The sequence below is a fragment of the Tauraco erythrolophus genome, chromosome 25 (genome assembly GCF_009769465.1).
Source record: "Tauraco erythrolophus isolate bTauEry1 chromosome 25, bTauEry1.pri, whole genome shotgun sequence".
Classification (NCBI taxonomy): Eukaryota; Metazoa; Chordata; class Aves; order Musophagiformes; family Musophagidae; genus Tauraco; species Tauraco erythrolophus.
The window spans coordinates 1,171,809-1,193,855 of record NC_141489.1 but is presented as its reverse complement, the minus strand read 5'-3'; the positions used below and the strand labels follow the sequence as shown (position 1 = coordinate 1,193,855).

Below are 22,047 nucleotides of genomic sequence, written 5' to 3'. Positions count from 1 at the left end.
GCAGAGAGCCCAGGAGGTGCAGGGCTGGGGGATGCAGGATGCAGGGGGGCAGGATCTGGGGGTGCAGGGGTGCACGGATTCGTGGAGGTGCAGGAGGATTTAGGGGTGAATGCACCCCGGGAGGGCGCAGGGACCCAGGCACCCCGGGAGGGTGCAAAGTGCCCAGGAGGGTGCAGGGGTGCAGAGTCTGGGGGTGCAGGGACCCCGGGAGGGTGCAGGGACCCAGAGATCAGGGGGGTGCTGGGATATGGGGGTGCAGAAGAGGTGCAGGGGGAAGGTGGGACCCCAGTGGGGGGTGGTCCGGGAAGACTCCTGTGCCCCCCGCCTGCAGGGTGAGGCTGTGGTGCCGCTGGCCCCCCCTCACCCGCACTGCACCCCTCCTGGCTGTGGCCCCGTAAATCTCCCGTGCCGATGTTTGTGTTCCCATTGCAGTGCCACGGACCCGGATCCCCTAAATCCCCGACCCGCCGGAGGAAGGGAAGGGCAGGGGCAGCGCCAGGGGGGGCTCCTTCGGCCTCACAGACCCCCCACCCTGGGCACGCACGACGGGGAACCCGTGCCTCTCTCCCACCCCTCCGTGGCCCCACATTTGGCCTTCCCGAAACGCAGCTTGGTGGGGATGTGGGGCAGCCCCCAGCAGTCCCCGACCCCACGGGGGACACGGCAGACGTGGGCTTGGGGGGCACTGGGCCCATTGGCATCTGTGCCAGCCCGTGTGAGCGGGCGCTCCCCTCCTCCTCTTCCTCCTCCTCCTCCTCCTTCTCCTCGGGTGCAGGGAGCCCTCTCCATCCCAGCGAGCTGGTTGCGGCGTCACGTGGCGCTGGCATGTGAGCCCTGCTCCATTTTTAGCCCCAGCAGCCTCCCTGCGCGGCGGCCCTGCTGCAGAGCCATGTGCGGGCGGGCGCCCGGGTGGCACGTGGGCCTGCCGCAGCGGGGACGGGGCACCGGGAACCCCCCGGCCCGGGCTGGCGCGGCCACGCGTGGGCGAGCGTGGCCAGGCGTGTGCACGAGCACGGCCACGCGCGTGCGCGCGGAGGAAAGGCACGGCTGTCCGCAGGGCTTGGCGTGACACACGGCAGGGCACGGAGAGCGGAGGGGCTTCCCCTGCACCGCGATGTGGGGACACGGCACGGTCACCGTGGCCCGGCCACCGCGGCGGAGGGGGACCCCACGACTCGTGGGGGCCTTGGGTGCAAGGGAAGCCCCACTGTGCCCCCCCTCCTCCGTGAACGCAGCTCTGCGGAGAGGCACGTGCCCCGCGTGTCCCCTGCGCATCCCCAGCACGTGCCCTGCGTGTCCCCGGTGCCACTGCTCCGTGTGCTGCAGGGCGGTGCGTGTGTGCGTGTGCTGTGCGTGTGTGTGCACACACGCGTGTGCTGGGGTTGCCGGACGGGGGTGGGGGGGGGTGTGTGTGTGTGTGTGTCTGTGTGCAGTGGGGCTGCAGTGCCTGCAGGGTGCGCGTGAGCCTGCAGTGGGGCTGCAGTCCCTCGCTGCAGGGGGTGTGTGCATGCGTGTGCTTGTGCATGTGTGTGCTTGTGCATGCGTGCGTGTGTGCGCGTGTGCTGGGGCTGCAGCCTCTGCTGGGGGAGTGTGTGTAGGGGGCGTGCACGCACTTGCACACGTACACCAGGCACTGCAGGCTCTGCAAGGCTGTGCGTGTGCACGGGGGGTGCAAACCCCCGGGGGTGCGGGGGGGGGGGCGCTGCACACGGGGAGTGCAGACCCCCGGGGGTGCGGGGGGTGCACACTGAGGGTGCAGACCCACGGGGGTGCGGGGGGGGTGTGCACACGGGGGGTGCAGACCCCCGGGGGTGCGGGGGGTGTGCACACGGGGGGTGCAGACCCCCGGGGGTGCGGGGGGTGTGTGCACACGGGGAGTGCAGACCCCCGAGGGCATTGGCGGAGCCCGGCTCACGCAGGACAAACCCATCCCCGCAGAGCGGGCCCCCTCCCCTCCCCGCGTGGGAGGATCGCGGCGGTGGGTCCCAGCCCCCTCCCCACCGCTTGCCCCCCCCCCTCCCCGGGGCAGGGGCTCCCCGTGGGGCCGGACCGAGACCCGACAGCCCCACGGTCGGCGGCGGGACGGAGCCGGGGAGGGGCGGGCGCGGGTCCCCGGCGCGCTCCGGGCGGAGCCGCCGCGCTCGGGAGCCACCGGGCGGCCGCGCCCCGCTACTGCGGCCCGGGACCCCCGCCCGGCACCGGCCCCACCGGGCAGCGCCCCACGCGGGACCGGCGTATCCGCGCGTGGAAACCACCTCAAGTCCTGGGGGGTGGCGGCGACGGGTGGGGGCTGTCCCCGGGGGTGCCCCCGGTCCGTCCCGCAAGCAGACCGGCCCCGCTCCTCGCCCTGGGGGTCCCGGCCACCCCCCCACAACCCACCCGCCGCGCCCCCGCCCCGGCCGGGGCCGCCGCCGGCGCATGCGCACCGAGCCCGGTTTAAAGGTAACCGGGGGCCGCCGCGCGGCCCCGGCGTCGACCCGCCCCCGGTACCGGCCCGCGCCCCCCTGCCCCCGTTCCCCCCCGCCGCGTGGAGCGGTCCCGCGTGGGCCCCGGCCCGGCCCCGCGCGGGGAGGGGGCGGCGGGGCAGCCCCCTTGCCCGCGGCCCCCGCCGCCCCGGGGCGGGGGATGCGCTGCGCTGATGGCGGCGGGGCCCCGCCGCCCCCCGGGCCGCGCAGCCGGTGGCGGCCGCCGCTGCGCCGCGTCGGCGGGCGGTAGCGGGGCGGCGCGGAGCGGCGGGCCCCGGCCATGAGGTCCACCGCCTTCCGGGCGGCCGAGCCGCCGCGGGGGGGGCAGGAGGAGGAGGAAGAGGAGGAGGAGGGCGAAGGCGCCGCACCGCACCGCCCGCCGCCCCGCCGGCCCCGGGAGCCGCCGCCGCCGCCGCTGGGGGCACACAAGGGCCGCGGCGGCGGGGTGGCGGCGGCGGCGGAGCAGCAGCAGCGCTGGGCCGGGCTGGTGCCGCTGGCCGGCGGCAAGCAGGCCGGCGCGGGGGATGCGGGCGCCCGGCCGCGCTACCAGGCGGTGCTGCCCGGGCGCGGCGCCGGGGAGGGCGCGGCGGGGCCGGGAGCGGGGCCGGGAGCGGGGCCCGCCGAGCCGGGCCCTCCTCCTCCTCCTCCTCCGCCGCCGTCCGCCGAGGGCAAGTGGAAGAGCGGTCCGCGGCGCGGCGGGATGGGGGCCGGCGGGGGCTCGCCGGGGCAGGCGGCCTGTCTGCGGCAGATCCTGCTGCTCCAGCTGGACCTCATCGAGCAGCAGCAGCAGCAGCTGCAGGCCAAGGAGCGGCAGATCGAGGAGCTCAAGGCCGAACGGGACACGGTACGACGGGAGGGGGGGGGGGGGGGCGGGAACGCGGCACGGCAGGGGTTAACCCCCCCACCCGCGAGGTTAACCCCTCCTTAGAGGTTAATGCCCCCCCTTAGGGGTTAATGCCTCTCCCTTAAGGGTTAATGCCCCCCCAGCACACTGGGGTGCCCCGCGGCTTCTGCCCACTAACAGGTAAGTGCCCCCCCTCGTGGCACCCAAAGGGTTAACGCCCCCCCCCCCCGCAGGGGTTAACGCCCCTCACGTGGTACTTCAGGAGGTTAATGCACCCCCCCCGCGGCACCCTAAGGGTTAATGTCCCCCCCCGCACCCAGAGGGTTAATGCCCCGCCCCCTCCCCGACGCCTTGGGGGGCAATACCCCTCTGGAGGGGCGTCACTGCCCCTCCCCAAGATACGCAGGGGGTTAACGGCCCCCCCTCGGGGTTAACGGCCCCCCACGGGGTTAACGGCCCTCTCCCCTCCCCCCGGGGGCAATAATCTGCCCCCCTCGCGATTACTGCACCCCGGGGGGGGTAATACTCCCCCGGGGGGTTGATGCCCCCCCGGGGGTCGGTGCCCCCCCCCCCCCCAGACAAAGGCCATCGGGGGGCGGGGTGACCGGCGGGGGCACAAAGGGCCGAGGCGAGGCGGGGCGGGCCGGCGGGGGTTAACGGGCCGCCGCCCGTCGCCATGGCAGCGGGCCCGCGGGGGGGGCCTTAAAGGGCCCGCGGCGCCTTCCCACCCCGCCGCGCGGGGGTTAACTTAAAGGGGCCGCGTCCCCGCGAACACGGGTGTCGGGGCACGGCCCCGCGTGGGCCCGCGGGCACGTCTGGCAGCCCTGCACCCCCCCCCCGAGGTGGGGCTGCCCCTCCCCGTCCTGCCTGCAGTGCCCTATGGGTGCTGTGCGTTGCCCCCCTACGTACTCTGCCTGCAGCGCCCTATGGATGCCACGCCACACGTTGCCCCCCATGGGTGCCCTGCCCGCATTGCCCCACGCGCGCGGCTGTGCCTCCCCGCACGCTCACAGCCGCGTTGCCCGCCTGCCAGGCCGTGCCCATCCCGGCTGTCCCCGGTGGGACGGTGTGTGCCGCGTGCCGGAAGACCGCGCTGGCTCGGCCTGACTGCGGCGGTGGTGGTTGCGGTGGCCCTGGTTGCGGAGGGAAGAGCCGTCCCACGTGGTGCCGCACGGCGAGGCCGCGTCCCTGCGGCATGTGCCGAGTCCTCCAACATGGAGGAGCCGCTGCGGTGAGACCACGACGGGGCTTCGCCACGACGCAGCCTGCCACGGAGGTTCAACTGCCGCAGAGCGGGAGCTGGCAGAGCCCCGGCACACTGGGCAGGCAGACATGGCGAGCAGGGGCTGTGCCCGGCTCCTCTCCCCGAGCCACATGCCCGGGGGGTGCCAGGACCCCCCCGCTGCGCTTTGCCAAACAGACCCCTCCAAATGGCTGCAGCTCCCGGCTGGCGGGGACGGGCGACCGAGGGCAGGTGTCACCGGTGCAGTGCTCGCTTTCTAACGAACCCCGTGTCTAATTACGAACTGCCCTCTCCCTGCCTGGCTGCCCGAGGAGGATGTGGCAGAGGTCGAGACCCCCAAATTGCTCCTCGAAAGGCACGGGGTTTGCAGCCGGCCGTGGCCCTCCTGCCGCGGGGACGGGCAGCACCGGAGCGGGAGAAGCAGCCGGAGAGCAAGTGGCCGTTTTGTGCCATTTGGACACCGTAGCCCCCGCCTGCCAGTGCTGCCCTTAAACTGCCCAGGGGTGCGATGCCCGCAGCACCCGGCACTGGTTGCAGCCGCTGCCCTCAGCCTCCTGTCCCCTCCACAAGAGCCATGGCACTCCCGGTGTGCCGGGAAACCCGCGGTGCCGGCTGAGCCCGAGCGGGGACGGTTCCACAGGGGCAGGTGCTGTTTGGGGGCTCCTCAAACCTGCTCCTGCACCCCGAGCATTGCCGTGAAGTTGACGGATAAATGCAGGGACAGGCAGAGTTTGCTGCAGGCAGGGCACCGCACCAGGGTGGCACTGCAGCGGGGTGGCACCGCTCCTGTACCAGGGCGATTCTGCAGGCGGGTGATGGCTCAGGTGTGGGTGCTGCCAGTCGGCTCTTCCCAGCGGTGTCTCCCTGAAGGGATGTGTGGGCAGGGCACGGCGCAGGCTGCTGCCCAGGGCTGGGGGAGCAGGGGTGCGGGCGGGAGGTGACCCCCGGGAGCCCACCCGCGAGGTGAGCCCTCGCCCTGTGTTGCAGCTCCTCGCGCGGATCGAGCGCATGGAAAGGCGGGTGCAGCTGGTGAAGAAGGACAGCGAGCGGGAGAAGCACCGCATCTTCCAGGGCTTCGAGGTGGACGAGAAGCCGGAGGCGGAGACGTGCGAGAAGCTGCCGCTGGAGTGTCCCCAGGACCTGCTGGAGCCCCCCCCGACCCTGCAGCCCAAGCACTTCCCCTACGGCAGGAACGGGAAGGGGCACAAAAGGTAGAGGGTGCTGGGGGGGCATGGCGTCTGGGGGGGAGGGGGGGGGGACCTTCCCCATGGTCCATCCGTGGGGCTGGCACCACCCAGGGCGCAGGGGTGCCAGCCCAGCGACCCTCGAGCTGCTCGGAGAGGCTGCCTGGCACTGGGAGCGCATCCCATTGAGCACTGGCACTGACTGGGGGGATCCTCGTGAAAGCCTGCGTGGGGAGGGGGGTCCCGAAGCACTGGGGAAGCCCCTCTTGCCTCCGGAAACCTGCCTGCGGCCAGCCCCGGTGCAGCAGCCCTCGTTTGGGGGTGCCGGTAGCCCCCCGCGGCAGCCCCGGTGCGCAGCGAGGATCTGCACACCTGGCTCAGCTTCTCTTCCTCCCGCAGGAAGCCGACGTTCGGGAGCGCGGAGAGGAAGACGCCCGTTAAAAAACTGGTGTCCGAGTTCTCGAAAGTGAAGAGTAAAACTCCGAAGCACTCCCCGGGGAAGGAGGAATCCGGCGGCTCCTTGTCCGAAACTGTTTGTAAACGAGAACTGCGGAGCCAAGAGACTCCAGAAAAACCCAGGTCGCTCCTGGACACCCCGCTCCGAGCCTCGGCACCGCCGAAGGGCCCCGGTGCCCACCCCAAGGAGAAGAGCTTCTTCAGCAGCGAGACAGACGACCTGCCCTATCTCTCAACCACGGAAATGTACTTGTGCCGCTGGCACCAGCCGCCCCCGTCGCCGCTGCCGTTGCGGGAGCCCTCTCCAAAGAAGGAGGAGACTGTAGCAAGTAAGCGATGGAGAGCCCTCCGCCGCGCAGGCAGCGGCGTGCCGGGCGTTGGGGCAGAGCCGGTGGCCGGAGAGGGCTTTGCCCACCTTGAGGCTGGCACGGCGGATGGGGAGCGGGGCTCGGCATCTGCGCCCCGAAGCCAGCGAAGGGCAGAGTCCCAGAGGCGGTGGGAGCGGTGCGGGTGGTTTTGCCGCGCTGTTTGCTCCTCTGGCCGTGGACCGTAGCAGCCCCGCTGCTGGTGATGGGCTCTTCCGAACCACGTCTCCAGCTCGCCCTGCTCTGGCACGTGCCAGGCTGCCGCTGCCTGTGCGGCGGAGCTGAGGGCAGCGTGCCGGGCAGGGCTGCCAGTCCCGCTCCGCTTCAGCCACCCGGTTTGCCGAGCAGCCTGCGTGCCCGTGCGAGCGAGGGGTGAAGCAACTTCCTGTTGGCAGTTGGGAAACGTGTCTCTGGCTTGTGCCACCGTGGCACAGCCAGGGTTCCTCCACGGGGTCACCTGCTGCCCCCGAATCCACTCCTATCCTGCCGGCCGCCCCTTCCCAGCCGATCTGCGGGTCCTGTGGCACGGCGAGCGCTGGCGATGGGGAGCACTGGGCTGTGCCGTGGCAGTCGCCAACACCGGGGGCAGAGGCTGCGCTGGATGGCCGAGTGCCTTGGCGCAGGGGGAGCTCGGCGCGTCCGCTCTGAGCGGCTCAGGTTCGCTCGTGCGCTCGGCTGGAGGGGACGGCGACGAGCTCACCCTCCTGCCCTGCCTCCCCCGGGCCCCCCGGCAGTTCCCGCCGCCCTCAGCCGGCGGCATCGCCCGTCCCCGCTGGCAACGGGGCTCTGGGGAGGCTGCGCTGTGCTCCCCAGGGGAGGGACGGGCTGGAAAGGGGCCACGGCGGTCCCGGCGCAGGGCTAACCGCCCGGCATCTCGCCCTGCAGTTCCGTCTTGGAGGGACCATGTCGTGGAGCCCCTGAGAGACCCCAACCCCTCGGACATCCTGGAGGTACATATGCCGTCCCGGCGGGTGCGGCAGCCACTGCCAGCGCCAACATGGCCGCAGGCTCCTTCACCGCGCCAGGAGGGCGGCTTGCGGCGTTCACTGCGGCATCTCATCCCCTCATCCGGCATGAACAGTGCAGCAAACCCTGGCTGCGGTTGGAGGGTGGGGTGGGGGTGAGGGACCAGCCCCTCCACGCCGTGGTGGCCCTGGCTGCGGCTCCGGGCTGTGCCAGGGGCGCCGGTGCCGGGAGGACGCGCTCATCCCCGTGTGTCGTTGCAGAACCTGGACGACAGCGTCTTCTCGAAACGGCACGCGAAGCTGGAGCTGGATGAGAAACGGAGGAAAAGGTGGGAGCGAACCCGGGAGGTTCCGGCGCTGCCAGGGTGCCTGGCCACTCGCTGCCTGCGGTATCTCACTGCCCGGGGCGGGCGTCGTGTTTTCCAGGTGGGACATTCAGCGGATCAGGGAACAGAGAATTTTACAGCGGCTGCAGCTCCGAATGTACAAAAGGAAAGGGATTCAGGAGTCGGAGCCTGAAGTTACCTCATTTTTCCCTGAGCCAGATGACGGTGAGTGCACGGGGGTGCCGGGGGGCAGGTGGGGGTGTTGGGGGGGGCAGAGGGCACTGCCTGCAGCAGGGGGTGCAGGCAGGGGGTCCGTGATGCGCTGGTGTCTCTCCCGCAGTGGAAAGCTTGCTCATCACTCCCTACCTGCCCGTCGTCGCCTTTGGCCGGCCCCTACCAAAACTGACCCCACAGTGAGTACCGGCGTCACCGGCGGGGGGGCTGGGCTGTGCCGGGCACTGCCACGCTCAGGTTGGCATCGTTGGTGCTGCCCACCAGGAGGGTGCTTGGCACATCGTGGGTCAGGGCCGGTGCCTGGCGTTGCGCTGATGCCCGCTCTGACCACAGGAACTTCGAGCTGCCCTGGCTGGATGAGCGCAGCCGCTGCCGGCTGGAGATGCAGAAGAAGCAGACGCCGCACCGGACCTGCCGGAAATAGCGGAGCCGCCGGCAGCTCCGTACGTCGCCGGGTCGTGCCAACGGCCACCGCCCTCCCTTGCCTTCTCGTTGACGGATGGTTTCGTTCCTCCGCCACCCCGGTTTTGTTCTCTTGGGTTTTGCAACACGTTCCCTGGACTCATCCCCCAGTGGCACCGGCCGGCCGCTGGCGGAGGCTTCCCACCGGCCACTCCGGTGCCAGGGGCGGCGGGCGGACCCCAGCCCCTGCCCCCGCCCGTCCTGCCTGTCCTCGCCGGGCGCTCCCAGCTGCTTCGGTTTCGACGTTCGGCTTCGAGCCGCAGGCGGGAGCACAGAGACCACCGCGCTGGACCCCGGTGTCGGGGGGTGCCGCGTTCGCCGCCGGGGTGCCGCGTGCTGCTGGCACTTTGCCTGCGCCGCATGCGTGTTACCTTGAGTTAGAAAACGGGAGAAACACCCGGTTGTGTCCGAGCGGTGCGGGAGGCGGCAGCGGGCGCTGCTGGCGGGTCCCGGTGCCCTGCCGCGGCGAGGAGCGCGGTGCCGGGAAGCCTCTTTGGGTGTTTTTCCCTCCTTTTTGAGTGGCTGTAACGGGGTCAGCGGGGAGAGTTTAAAAACAAAAAACAACTTTTTTTTTTTTTTTTTTTTTGTGAAATAGAAATCCTATACGCACAATTTTGGTTTTTTTATTTTTTTTTTTTTAAATAATTTAATTGTTTCGAGGTTGGCAAGGTGTGCTGGGGGGAGAGAGCCGGGGGGGGGGGGGGGAGCCCCCCGGGGACGGGACCGGACCGGACGGGTGGGGAGGGGGCTGCGCGGGGTAGGGGGGGTCCGGGGGGGCGGTCCTCGTGTCCCCGCTCCGGCCGGGCTCTCCCCACCACCCCCCCCCCCCCCCCCCCCCCCCCGTCACATTAAACACGAAACCGCCGCGGAGCCGCTTCTTTTGTTTTATTTTCGTGCCCTGCGCCCCCACCCCCCCCCCCCCCCCCCGCCGAGCGCTTTCTCTCTCCCGGGGGCTGCGCTCCCCCCTCCCCCCGCAGAGGTTCAGCAGCGGAAGGAAACTCGTTAAAAAAAAAAACAAAAAAAACACAAAAAAAGTTTTTAAAAAAGGAAATGTGTTTAAAATAAATGAAAAATAAAGTTATAAACACGTTACGGCGGGGGGCGGGGGCGGGCACACCCGCGCCGTGTTGTTTTCTTGTTGTTTTTTTGAGGTTTTTTTTTGTTGTTTTTTACAATAAACGAGGAAACCGGACGCTGCGTGCTGCTGCCTGCCTCGCCTGCCCGCGCGTGACGTCATTTCCGCCGTCGTGACGCCGCCCGCGCCGTGCCGCCAGCGCGCGCCTGCCCCCTGCCGGGCGGGAGAGGAAGGCGCTGCCGCAAGGGCTGTCGGGACGGCCGGCGGCGCGCGTTGAACGTAGGCGCGCCGCGGGGGCCGCCGGGAGGTGTAGTCCGTCCCGTGGTGCCCCGCGCCGCCGCCCGCCCCTGCGGATAGCCAAGATGGCGGACCGGCGGCGGCAGCGCGCCTCGCAGGACAGCGAGGACGACTCGGACTCGGCCGCCTCCGACAGCGCCGACTCGGCCGCCAGCGCCGCCCGTTCCCGCTCGGCCTCCGGCTCCGGCTCGGGCTCCGGTTCGCCCCGGCCGCCGCACCGCCCGCCGCGGGGAGCCTCCGGGGCCCTCAGCGCGGGGCCGCGCGGCCGCGGGGCCGAGAGCGCTGCCGGGGGCGCGGCCAAGAGCGGCCCCGAATCCGAATGTGTGAGTGCGGGGGGGCGCGGGGCCGGGAGGGGCTCCGGGGGGGGGGCGGTGGGAGCACCGGGCTGCGGAACGGGGCAGGCGGGCGGGTACCCCCGTGTGTGCGGGGCGGCCCCGCGGGGAGAGCTGCGCTCTGCGGCCCCCCGGTCCCGGGCAGGGGCTTCCCCTTCCCCCCACGCCCCGGGGGCTGGCTGCTCCCGGCGGGGTCCGGCCGCCGGGTTCGCTCCCGGTCAGGCCCTTCCGCCCCTCGCCGGCTCTGCCCCGCCGCGTGTTACTGGGGGGCGATAAACGCCTTTGCGGCCCGGCGCGGGTTTGCGGAGCGGTTGTTTCAGTCCTTGCGCAATCACGGGGTGGTTGCGGCGTTGAGGCCGGTCTCGTTAACGCGCCGGCGGGTTTTGGGTTTGGTCCGGGGTTGTTTTACCGCCCGGCTCCATCAGCCCGTTCCCCTCACCAGAGACTCTGGCCGAGCTGTTCCACTGGCAGAGGGGAGATTTCGGTGGGATCTGAGGAAGAAATTCTTCCCTCTGAGGGTGCTGAGGCACTGGCACAGGTTGCCCAGAGAAGCTGTGGCTGCCCCATCCCTGGAAGTGTTCCAGGCCAGGTTGGATGAGGCTTTGGGCAACCTGGTGTAGTGGAAGGTGTCCCTGCCCATGGCAGGGGGGTTGGAACTGGATGATCTTTGAGGTCCCTTCCAACCCAAACCATTCTGTGATTCCATGATTCTCTGGGGCGCGGGTGATGTTTCCATTGCAGATGTCTGCCTGAGCTCGGTCTGCTCAGCATCTGCTCGTTATTCCCGGGTTCTTGCTGTAAGTAATCCTCTTGTCCTTTCCCGAGAGAGCGGTCCGGCTCTCCGGTGCCGAGGGAGGGCAGCCCACCTTGTCTGTCCGCGTCGCTCTTTTCCCCCTGAGGACCCCGAGCCGTTAACACAGTTTGTGTCTGTTCTTTAGCGGCGTTCCGGCAGCGCAGCTCGCTCTGGAGGGATCTTGGAGAATTGTGCTGGGAGCCCTGAGTTTGTTTCTTTTTGGTCACTGAAGCTGAACTTCCAAGGGCGGGCGCAATAGGACTGGGGCCAAACCTTGTTGGAATTCTGCCTGGGATCGTGGGATGCGCAGGGACGCGGCTGCTGACCCTCTGCTCCGCTAACGCACCGTTCTCTCCCTCTCTCCGCAGGAAAGCGAGGATGGCATTGAAGGAGATGGTGAGTAACGACTCTCTCTGCCGCTGCAAAAAGTAAAAACTGGACAAAATGCCTTTTCCAGTAGTCCTGCAGTTGCTGTCATCCCAAATATTACCTCGTCATAGCAGGCAAACGTGGGGTGCAGGGGCAGCGTGCCCCACACTCGCCCTCGGTGGTGTTCATCAGGTGAACCACGCTTGGTGCTGGCCTCGGGGGGACTGCTCGGAGTGTGTTTGCCAGCGGTTGCCCGCGGCGCCGCGCGTCATGCTCGGAGAGAAACTGTGTCCCTGTTTGTGCCCTGACACCAAACTCCTTTCTCTCCCCCGCAGCTGTGCTCTCCGATTATGAAAGCGCAGAAGACTCGGAGGTAAGAGGAGTCTCTGTCCTGGTGTTTAAAGGGTTCTGCCTTGTGTAATTTTGGCACAAAACCCAGCTTGTGTCCTTCCTTCTCTCCCGCTGACCGCCGGCAGCGATCGCCTTTGTCTCCAGATAGCAGCTCGTGCGCCTCGCGCCAGCCGCGCGGAGACGCGGAGCGAGCCGTGCCGCCGCGGCGTGAGGAGGAGAACAGTCTCTCCCAGTCTGAGCCCCCTCCCACACCATGCACGGCGCTGGGCAGCTCTCGCTGGGCCCAGCCCTGCGGAGAAGCCGCGCGTGCTGCTGGGGTTGGATGTAGGGCCAGGATCCATGGGGGAAATAAACACCTGGCTCCTCAGACGTTGGGTACCGGGAGCAGAGTTTGCCGTGGCCAAGCAGGGTGTGGAAGGAGGTGCAGGATGCTGGCTGTGGTTTAATTAGTTCAAATTAAAACCTAAGTGCTGGGTTGGAAGCATCCCAGGCAGCGTCCCTGTTTTCTGCGTGCGACAGCTGGAGGGGTAACGCGTCCCACGAGCGCCGGCAGCTCTGCGCTGGGGGTGTGCTGAGAAAATCCCCCCTTGCTGGCACGGAGACCCCCTGCTTGCGCCAGGGCAGCTGCCCGTGGCTGTAGTTTTCCCTGGATTTTTAGTTCAGAACTAATTTCAAAGAAATGTGGAGAAGTTCTGGTTTCTAACGGTTACGATGAAGGCTTTCTATTGAAAGCTCTTCTCTTGAGGCAGCTGTTGGGGGGATCTCGAGGTGGGCAGCAGTTAGAGCACAAAACAGCAAGGCAGATGCAGTCGGAGCTCACAGGAGCTGTTAATTCCAAACTAAACTCTGCCATTAGAAGGGAAGGAGCGTGGCGGGCTGCAGAGGCGGCACATGGCGGGCAAGGGGCAGCTCCCCGTGCCCACCGCGGAGCAGCTTGTCAAGGCTGGAAACCCGCGTGGAGCTCCGCCGGGCTGTCGGAGCAGCAGGGGTATTGCATCACCGACGTGCCAGGATGACTCTGTTCCTGTGCCTAAAAATAATGCCACGTCTGGGTTTCCCCGCGTAAACAAAAGGCACAGTTGATGTGCAAATACGCTGTGTCGAAAGAGAAAAATAGAGCAGTCTTTTTGTTAATCAGGCAGAGCTATTTTTAGTGCCCGTCCCAGCCTGAGCAAGGCTCGCCGGCTCCTGGAGGGTGAAACGAGGTCGCGCTCCTGCCGGCACTCTGCTCCGCGTGAGTCAGCTGAGCAACTCCAGGGAATGTGGAAGCGCCGCGCTGGCTGGATCCGGGCCCTCGGCGTGGGGAGGAGGGGACGGGCCGAGGGCCCGTGCGAGCCCTTTCCTTTCGCGCGGTGAGAGGCTGCGGCTCCGTGGGGAAGCTGCTCCCGGCTCTGCTCCGGGAAGCCCGACTGTTGGATTGAACGTCGCTGGTGGGAGTTGGTGGGGAGAGGGTTTAGTCTTTGCTTTTTCTGTAAAAACGCATGGATAGGAAGAACCTTGAGAGCTGATCTCCACTGGGAGAGAGTCAAGCCTCTGGAACAGGGATCTAACTTCGGATCTGGGGACTTGAGTAGGGAAATTCCTGGGGGACCTGCTGCTGAGGGTGCCTGTTTGAGTAGCTGGGGCTCTTTCAGGCGGAGGAAGAGGATTACAGCGAGGAAGAAAGTGCCAAAGTGGAACTGAAGCAGGATAGCAATGGCTCCTGTGAGTCGGCGGCCAAAGCAGAGAAAGGGGATGAGAAAGCTGACTCCAAAGGCGCCGTAACTGGTGAGAGGCAGAGCGGGGATGGGCAGGTAGGTGTTAACCATGCGTTCGCTGGGCCATGGGGGGCTTCTCGCAGAGGGACTGCTGCAGTGGTGAGAGCTGTCTGGTTTTGACAGGAGAGCACTGAGCCCGTTGAGAAAAAAGTTGGGAAAAAAGCTCCCAAGCACCTGGACGACGACGAGGATCGGAAGAACCCGGCTTACATCCCGCGCAAAGGGCTCTTCTTCGAGCACGACCTGCGAGGGCAGACGCAGGAGGAGGAGGTCAGGTATGTGAGCATCCCCCACGCGCCAGCCTCTCTCCAGGGAGGTGAGGCTGACTCCCGGGCTCCTCGCTCTGTTGCAAAGTGTTGGGAAGGCATCAGCAGGGAGGGGTGGTTTGTCTGTGGTTCAGTGTCCTGCCAGGACGTTCTGGCTCCTTGTTTTGAAGGAGAGAGGGAGGGTGGTGCAAAAAAACCACAGGGAAAGCCTCTTGCAGATGAGCAGTGACCCTTCTTGCTGCTTTGAAGAAATGGCAGTGGGTAGACCAGCAGCTGCTGGGCAGGAAGAGCGGGAGGAAGAGGAGACGCTGTCTCCTGCGCACACCCTGTGCCCTAGAAATGCCCGGTCTCTGCGTGTGGGGCTGGTTGAAGCTGCCACATCTCCTGGGCTTGGCAACAACCTCTTGGTCCCCCTTGTGTACCTGTTCCAGGCCAAAGGGTCGTCAGCGGAAGCTGTGGAAGGACGAGGGCCGCTGGGAGCATGACAAATTCCGGGAGGACGAGCAGGCGCCCAAGACCAGGCAGGAGCTGATCGCGCTGTATGGCTACGACATCAGATCAGCGCACAACCCCGATGACATCAAGCCGAGGAGGATGCGCAAACCAAGGTGAGCAGCAGAGTCAAACCAGAGCCCAGCTTGTCCTGGAGGGACACCTCACCCTCGTGCCAGGTGCCTCGGACAAGAGGTCTGAAGCCCCAAAGGGGAAGGCCCTGTTGTTGGCTTTGGCCCCAGGGTGGGACCTTGGTCCTGGGAGTTCTGGGTGCTGCACCCCGGAAAGGTGTTCCCAGGCACAGCAGCATCTCTCACCCAGGTATTTCTCTCCAGTCCTTTGTACTATTTTTCTTCCTTAGGTTTGGGAGCCCTCCTCAGCGAGACCCAAACTGGTCCAACGAGAGGCCAAATAAGCCCCCAAGGCACCAAGGCACAGACAGCACTTCAGCTGCCCCGCGAACCTTCACCAACAGGAGCTCTGCGGGCACAGGGAGGATGCCTCCACCTCGGAACTACCCGAGGATGGGGGGCTACAAAGAGACCCGTCCAAGCTACCGAGCTTCGGAAGCCAGCGTCCAGCATCTGTCTCGAAACGGCGAGCAGGCCAAACAGGAGAGCAGCTACCGAGCGAAGCGTGCGGAGCAAACCCCACCAAGAGACAAGTCGCCCGAGATGGAGGCGGCACACGTCCACGGCAGCCCCCTGAAGGAGGAGGTGGCTTTGGAAAACCAAGCCACAGCTGCTGATGCTGCACAGCCACCGCCAGACAGACCAGTTGAAAAGAAGTCTTATTCCCGGGCAAGAAGGACCAGAATCAAAGCTGGGGACGCGGGGAAGCTGGCAGATGAGGTGCCCGCTTCGGAAGGGCTGACTCCTGCGCCTCCAAAACCTGTGCAAGTCGAGACGTCCCCGCCACCGACCAAGAGCAGTGACTGGGATTCACTGGTAGAATCCACCTTGGACGGACTGGAGCAAGAGGTGACCCAGCTGAATCTCACCGAGCAGAACTGGACGCCGGGGCAGTCGCAGTTCATACAGCCCCGGGAGCTGAGGGGTAAGTGGTGCAGCCGCTTGGTTTTCCACTGCAGCCCGGCCAAACGCAATTCCGCATTCCCGTAGTCCCTCGGAGCTGGGTTGTCTCTGCCTTAGTCCAGTCTCAGGGTCGGTGTGTGATGGTGGCGCACGCTGCCGAGAGAGAGTGCGGTGGAGATGGTGAGGGGGGACAAAAGAGAAGAGAAAAAGGGGAAATTAAACATTCTGGTGTAAGTGAGTTGGTGTAGGGCTGGGAAGGATGTAAGAGTAGATCCTTTCCCTCCCTCCGCCCCGTTCTGTGCTGAGAACGGGGAGGTTCGGTGAAGCTGGAGCCTGTGTGTGGAACAGGCTGCAGGGACTTTGCGTGACGCGAGTCACGGTGAGACTGGCTGCAGGAGTCGGAGTTCGGGAGGCACGGAGCGTTGTGCTCGCTTGGCAGGTAAGGGTGATGATTAATCGGGCTCCTCCAGTGCTCAGGGGCAGGAGGGAGCTTTCCATTTCCTAGCGTTGAGATTTGGTTGCCACTAGCTAAGGCCTGACTGGGATTGGCAAATTAATTTGTGCCTGGTAGGGGGAAGCTGCTCCGTTGGCAGCGGCAGGCAGCCCGACTGAGGGAGGGATGCGTGGCAGGTCCTCCCTGCGAGCCAAGGACCGAGTTCTAGTTGAGCATCCATGCGAGAGGTCGTGCAGGTATAATTATCTCTCTGCAGAATTAGAGTCTTTTCTGGGGAGTGTTGGAGTCCTTCCCGAGGGAAATAGAACTGGAGCAAGGAGAAGAAAGCGACTTGCTGCTTTCATAAGCATCTCGTGAGGTTTAGGTCATGAAACCATAAGTCATCTTGCACTGGTGTGACTGGTAAAGTCTTTGTGAGACCAGACCCTCGGTCTGGACTGTGAGTGTGAGCAGGCAGGCTTCAGACATGCCAGGAACTGTTGAGATTTGCAGCTGAGACTATGTACTCTTTTTTTTTTTTTTTTTTTTTTTGCTTAAAAATAAGGCATCTTAACAAATTTACTGAGAGACAGGTCTGGGCTGCAGGTAGGAGACCACTTTCTGTCTCTAAGAAGGACGCAGTCCTCTGCTGTCCCTTTGTTTCTTCCTAGCAGAGAGGGTGGGAGTGAACTCTGGGAGGCGTTTGGCTGGAGGAGCCAGCCGTCAGGTCGCTCCGTGTGTACAGCGTGTGCCCATGTTTGTGGTATCAGTGATCCGTGGGCACTTCCAACGTTTGTTTTGTCCCCGTTTGCTCCGCTGGAACGGCCTGCCATCGGTTTGGCGCCGCGGTTTTAAACGTGCGCTGGAACTTTGTCGTTTGGATTAAAAGGAGCCCGTGATAAAAGTGGTTACACCCGGTAGCGAGTGGAAACTGTGGCTTGCCCAGTCCCACAGGGATCCTGGTTTGTACTCCGAAGAGGTTCTGTCTCAGCAGGAACCTGGATTTCAAACTGAGGATGGTTTGTTTTTTTTTTGTTTTTTTTTTTTAGCAAGATTTAAAAGGTGTCGAGCAGCGTGGGTGATTGTACAGTGGCACAACAGCTTCTAATTTGTGCTGAAATATTTAAAATTGCAACCTAAGAGATGAAGTTGTTAAAAAAGGTTTCTCGTCATGAAAGCAAGAGCCGTGCCCGTTTGCAGTACAGGAACGTCCCCGGGCTGCCGACGCTGGCATGGCCGGCGACGGGCGACTCCTGGCAGCGCCCGTGGTGGGTGAGGCGGCTCTTTGCTGGGAACAAAGGCAAACCATAATAACCAGTTTGTTTCTTCCTCAGGTATTCCTAACCATATGCACGTGGGAACTGGGCCACCGCCTCAGTTTAACAGGATGGAGGAAATGGTAAAGCACGTCGCGTGGAGCGTGACTCTTGCTCTTGGAAGCGCGGAAGCCGACCGTTCGGTTGTTTCTGGGTTGTAGTAATTAGAGGCTGCCCGTGGTGCCTCAGCCTTTCCCTTTCGTGGGTGTTCATGGTTTTCACCGTGTGACCGGGATGGAGGCCTGCAGGGGCTGGCGGTGAGCGGGTCGGTGCCCCCTCGCTGGAGGGCGGGCTCCCGCCCCGCTCGCTGACCCCCGCCGGTGCCTTTGGGCTCTTTCAGGCGGTGCAGGGCGGCCGCGTGAAGCGCTACTCGTCGCAGCGGCAGAGACCGCCGGTGCCGGAGCCTGCGCCCCCCATGCACATCAGCATCATGGAAGGGCACTACTATGACCCACGTGAGTGTTTCCCTCCTGCTCCTGAGGCTCCGTGTGTGCTCGGAGCAGCGTGTTGGAGCAGGAGTCCCCCCACTCCTCTTAGGGTTGGGAAGACTGAGAGCTTTGTCTTCCCTTCCCTTTGTAAACGGTGTCGCTGCGTCGTCTTGTACAGTAACTAAAAAGCTGCTCGGAGCCTCCCTGGTCGGTGTTTCAACCCGCTGCAATATAATCAGTGTTCCTGCTCCCCTCCCCGTGCAGGGGCTCTCTAGGACGCTGCTTTTCCTCACGAGAACGAGGGTTTAAAATTAACTCGAAATCAGAGCGACGTCTTTGACGCGTGAGAGCGGGGAGGACTACAGAGCAAGGCTGAGCAGGGGTTGGGAATTTACTCCAGCGTTTAAAGCGTCGGAGAAGAAATTCCCGAGTACTCTGCTGCTTTGTAGGGGGAGTAGGAGGCTTTTCTGCCGGGAGGGTGTAGCATCTGCGAGCCTGGCAGGCCGCGTGTGCCAGGGGGAAGGTGGCTCGCAGCGCCGCGTTCAAGCCCTGTGGTGTGGCTGCGGCGGGGTGAAACGCGGCGGGGCGTTTCCTTACCGGCTGTTGTGTGTTGCAGTACAATTCCAGGGACCAATCTACACCCACAGCGAGAACCCGGCCCCGCTGCCGCCCCAGGGGATGATCGTACAGCCAGAAATGCACCTCCCTCATCCAGGTGAGGAACCAGCTCCCCAGCGGGGCACGGGGCAGCTGGTACCGACGTCGCAGTTGTGCCCGGCAGGGCTCAGCCTGTGCCAGGGAGCAGATAACTGATTTCACAAAGCCTCTGCCACTGGGGGAATCCATTTTCCCTCTTTCTATAACATGGAAGAGACCTGCTTCCCTCATGCAGGGAGGCTGAATCGATACATATTTTAAGGAAAGAAAAAGAGGCGTTCCTGGCCCTTGCAGCCAGCACGGGACTGAGGTGATCCAAACGTTTTGGCAGCCTCGAGCTGGGTGTCTGCAGGTTCTGTGCCAGCTCCCCTGGCTGAGTCCCTTACCTTCAGTGGGGTGCTTGGCTCTGCCAGCTGTTGTGCCAGGCTGGTTCCTCAGTCCCTGCTGCTTGTAGATCAGAAAAGAAAAGCAGAAATGAAGCTGTTGAATTGGCACGTTCTCTGTCTTGCCCACAAAAACTGTTTCCTGAAGTGGATGTGCTGCCTGGGGCCGTGTGCGGTTCCGGTGAATCGGGACCCCGCCATCAGGGAGGGGACTGTGTTCCGCTGCGCTGAGAAGCCCTTCCCTTTTTTCCAGGGAAGCTTTTTCCCTTCCCTTTCCTTCCCCAGGAGCTGAGGTCTCATGGCTGCAGGAAAAGCCTTTGAGCAAATGGCTGCTTCTTCCTGCGGCGGCGGGGCAGGCGCAGCCGCGCTGACCTGCTGCCGCCCCAGCCCCCCGCGGGACGCGCTGGCTTCACACGCGACATTGTGTTCCGTTTATTTTTGTCGCTTCCCAGGTTTACATCCCCACCAGACGCCAGCCCCCATGGCAAACCCTGGGCTCTACCCTCCGCCGGTCTCCATGCCCCCCGGCCAGCCCCCGCCGCAGCAGCTGCTTGCGCCAACTTACTTCTCCCCTCCTGGAGTCATGAATTTTGGGAACCCTGGCTACCCCTACCCCCCAGGAGCACTGCCCCCTCCGCCCCCTCCTCATCTCTATTCCAACACGCAGGTAAGCTGGCTGCGCCGCGCGTCTCCTTGCTGAGCAGGAGCTGTCGAGAGCAGATGGGATCCTGTGGTGTGGGGGGATGTTCTCTAAGGCTTCCTGGGAGAGGATGTGGAGCAGCTGGGCTGCTCCGTGGTGGGAGGTTGTTTACGGTCGCCCCTCTCTCTGCTTGGGGCAGGTAACTGAAGGGGACTATTCCATGTCTGCTGTGCAACTACCCCAAATTTAGGATGAAACACCTGCATTGGTGGATCTCAGAATTGAGGTCTTGCCCTAGAGAACAGAGAAACAGCCCACTGGGAACCAGTGAGCTGTTACGTCCCCTCCAGGTCCGTGCTAAGCCAAGGACACCTTGAAAATCGCTTTGGACGTCCTTCTGTTTGAGAGGAAGGCAGAAGGCTGGAAACTGGCTGGTGCTGTTCTTTGGCACTGGCTGGGAAAAGCCCGTGGTTTGACCGGCGCAGGGCTGGCTTTTCCTGCTCGACATCCCACCTCTGTGTCCGCAGTAGCCACCTCTGTGTCCGCAGTAGCCACCTCTGTGTCCGCAGTAGCTGCCAATCTCTGGGCATCGCTCGCCGTGGCCTGTGCGAGCGGCACACGGCTGACACGCAGTGGCAGGACAGAGATGTGCACACTCCCCATGCCCTGCGCCCTCCCTCACCTTCCCTGCCGCCCTGGGCCCATCCCAGCCGCCCCGGCAGGGAATCAGCCTGGTTTTGGGGCACATCCCGAGCCCCGAGGCTGCTGGAGGGGATCTCAATGCAAAAGGGAATCGTTACCTGCCTTGCCTGCGCAGAAAAAACGGTAGCTGTTGCAGAGCACAGACGTTGCGTGGCAGTTGGGAAGCTCTGCAGGGCAGAGGAAACCCATCTGCCACGAGCTCCAGTCTGGCGCTGCTGCGGGTGGCTGCAGCCTGTGCCCGCCCACCCTGCCCAGAACAGGGACACCCTGGTAAGGGGCAGGGGTACGTGAGGATCCTCAGGAGCTGTAAGCGCTGCTGTTCTTTGTAGCCTTGGGGAGCGCGGCACACATTGGCCCCCATCCTGCTGTGGCTACTCGCCATCAGTGCTATAGGTGGTGGCATCGCTTCACAGCCCGGCCGTGTGCCCGTAACGGCTGTCTGAGGCACGTGGTGCTCTCACTGAGGAGGCGACTCACTGTGCCCCCCACAGCGAGCGGCACTGATGCTTCTTGTCCAGAGAAGTTGTGGCTGCCCCATCCCTGGAGGTGTTCAAGGCCAGGTTGGATGAGGCTTTGGACAACCTGGTGTAGTGGAGGGTGTCCCTGCCCATGGCAGGGGGGTTGGAATTAGATGGTCTTTGAGGTCCCTTCCAACCCAACCCACTCTGTGATTCTGCTCTCTGGGGAACGCAGGCCCAGTCCCAGGTGTACGGAGGGGTCACGTACTACAACACTGTCCAGCAGCAAGTGCAGCCCAAACCTTCTCCACCTCGAAGGACATCCCAGCCTGTGACTATCAAGCCGCCGCCTCCTGAGGTACCGTCCCCGCGGCGTGTCTGTGGTGCCGTACCATCGGGGCGTGCGCGGTGCTGCAAGTCTCCCTCTCCCATCCAGAAAATATGTTGTTCCAAGAAAACCTTAAACTGTCTAATCTTTGACATGTCCCAAACCTCAGCTTCTCGTTGCAGGTGGTAAGCAGGGCTCCCGTTAATTTGAGTTTCTAAATACTTTAAAACTAAACCCACGTAAAAAGTAAGTCCGAAGTTGACTCTTACCTTTCTTTTTTTAAAAAAATTTGCTCAGGGTAGAAAACAGAACACTTCAGAGTGGGAAAAATCCAGTACTAAGCTGGGAGGCAGTGACTCCTCTGGAAGAATAAACATCAAGCCCTTAGCAGTAGGTGATTCCGGCAGCAGACTTCAAGGCTTTCCAGAGACAGGAGCTGTTTCTCTGCGCCGGGAACGGTCTCCGTGCTCCAGCGCTGTGAGCCATGCATGTGCCAGAGTGCCACGTGTGTGTTTGGTTTCCCTTTTAATACTGTGCTCAGCGTATGGGAGCCGAGCAAGCCTGAACCACGGCAAGCCCAGACCCGGGCGGGCATGTGCCCGTTGTTTTCCCGTACGCGGGGAGGCGGCGTGCGGCGCAGCAGAGGGCTGGGAAACACGCGGCGTTTGTAAATCTGCTGCCAAATTGTCCCATCGAGGTGCCCTTTGAAAGGCCTCGTGATGGGAAAACGTTTAACCACGAGGAGAGCTGGGCTGAAGGGAGCTGGTTGTGCCCAGAGTGGGCACGGAGGAAGCCGGAGGGGCGGGCGGTGGCTGCGTTTTGGCACCCGGGCATGGAGCGTGTTTGCTGGCAGGGCCCTGGCGATAGTGCCGCCACCCACGAGCGGTGTTTGCAGTGGGGCAGCCTAAGCCTCTGCTTCTCTTTCCTCTTCCTCACCAGGACAGCAAAGGCGAAAAATCAAAGGAGAGGAGCAACACGTAAGGACGTGGGAATCCCAACGCCAGACTCGGCACCTCGGCAAGGAGGAAGCTCCTTTTCGGGAAAGGCTCCTTCTCTGGGCGTAGGTGAGGCAGCAGGATGCTGTCAGCTGCACCGCCTTGTGCTCAGGGCCAGGCACCTTCCCTCTCTGGTTTTACCGGTGCCCTCCCGAAAACCATCTCGCTGCCGCTGATCCGCCCTCCTTCCCCTTCCCGTGCCGGGGCGCAGAGGTCACCGAAGGATCAACCCCCGGAGGCCGTCCTTGGCCGCGAGTTCTCGCAACTTCTCTCTTTTCCGAAACACCTGCCCTTTTCCCTCCCTAGGATGGTAAACTCGACTGGCTTGATCGTGGTCTCTGTTTTTATTTAAGAGATGAACCAGCTCCTTCAGTAAAGCTGATTTGTTTCTTTTTGG

General features: G+C 64.4%; 2 protein-coding genes across 5 annotated transcripts; both read left to right on the top strand.

Annotated features, from left to right (window-relative positions):
- Positions 1–2,745: 2,745 nt before the first annotated feature.
- Positions 2,746–8,527, top strand: MSL1 (MSL complex subunit 1). 2 transcript variants are annotated; one of them, XM_086626614.1, is made up of 9 exons: positions 3,180–3,309; positions 5,540–5,763; positions 6,136–6,521; positions 7,149–7,208; positions 7,443–7,507; positions 7,784–7,851; positions 7,949–8,073; positions 8,189–8,261; positions 8,416–8,527. In XM_086626614.1, the coding sequence occupies exons 2-9, from the start codon at positions 5,561–5,563 to the stop codon at positions 8,504–8,506; spliced, it is 1,071 nt and encodes a 356-aa protein (XP_086482740.1). In that variant the 5' UTR covers positions 3,180–3,309; positions 5,540–5,560; the 3' UTR covers positions 8,507–8,527. The 2 variants fall into 2 exon arrangements, with proteins under 2 accessions (XP_086482739.1, XP_086482740.1); XM_086626613.1 differs by lacking the exon at positions 7,149–7,208 and having other exon boundaries at positions 2,746–3,309.
- A 1,454-nt stretch (positions 8,528–9,981) lies between these two features.
- On the top strand, positions 9,982–22,047 carry CASC3 (CASC3 exon junction complex subunit). 3 transcript variants are annotated; one of them, XM_086626460.1, is made up of 14 exons: positions 9,982–10,239; positions 11,410–11,437; positions 11,746–11,783; positions 13,396–13,554; positions 13,642–13,793; positions 14,216–14,392; positions 14,638–15,332; positions 17,078–17,142; positions 17,400–17,514; positions 18,104–18,202; positions 18,980–19,194; positions 20,563–20,685; positions 20,838–20,901; positions 21,595–21,635. In XM_086626460.1, exons 1-13 carry the CDS (start codon positions 9,982–9,984, stop codon positions 20,871–20,873), a joined length of 2,160 nt encoding a protein of 719 aa, XP_086482586.1. In that variant the 3' UTR covers positions 20,874–20,901; positions 21,595–21,635. The 3 variants fall into 3 exon arrangements, with proteins under 3 accessions (XP_086482586.1, XP_086482585.1, XP_086482584.1); XM_086626459.1 differs by having other exon boundaries at positions 20,825–20,901; XM_086626458.1 differs by lacking the exon at positions 20,838–20,901 and having other exon boundaries at positions 21,595–22,047.

What these genes read in the sequence shown, in the direction of transcription:
- MSL1 (XM_086626613.1), top strand. Translation starts at nt 2,746, where the DNA reads ATGAGGTCCACCGCCTTCCGGGCGGCCGAGCCGCCGCGGGGGGGGCAG. An exon ending in TCAAGGCCGAACGGGACACG is followed by an intron (nt 3,310 to 5,539) that starts GTACGACGGGAG and finishes CCTGTGTTGCAG; the next exon opens with CTCCTCGCGCGGATCGAGCG. An exon ending in TTTCCCTGAGCCAGATGACG is followed by an intron (nt 8,074 to 8,188) that starts GTGAGTGCACGG and finishes TCTCTCCCGCAG; the next exon opens with TGGAAAGCTTGCTCATCACT.
- CASC3 (XM_086626458.1), top strand. Translation starts at nt 9,982, where the DNA reads ATGGCGGACCGGCGGCGGCAGCGCGCCTCGCAGGACAGCGAGGACGAC. An exon ending in GGATGGCATTGAAGGAGATG is followed by an intron (nt 11,438 to 11,745) that starts GTGAGTAACGAC and finishes TCTCCCCCGCAG; the next exon opens with CTGTGCTCTCCGATTATGAA. An exon ending in ACAGCCCCGGGAGCTGAGGG is followed by an intron (nt 15,333 to 17,077) that starts GTAAGTGGTGCA and finishes TTTCTTCCTCAG; the next exon opens with GTATTCCTAACCATATGCAC.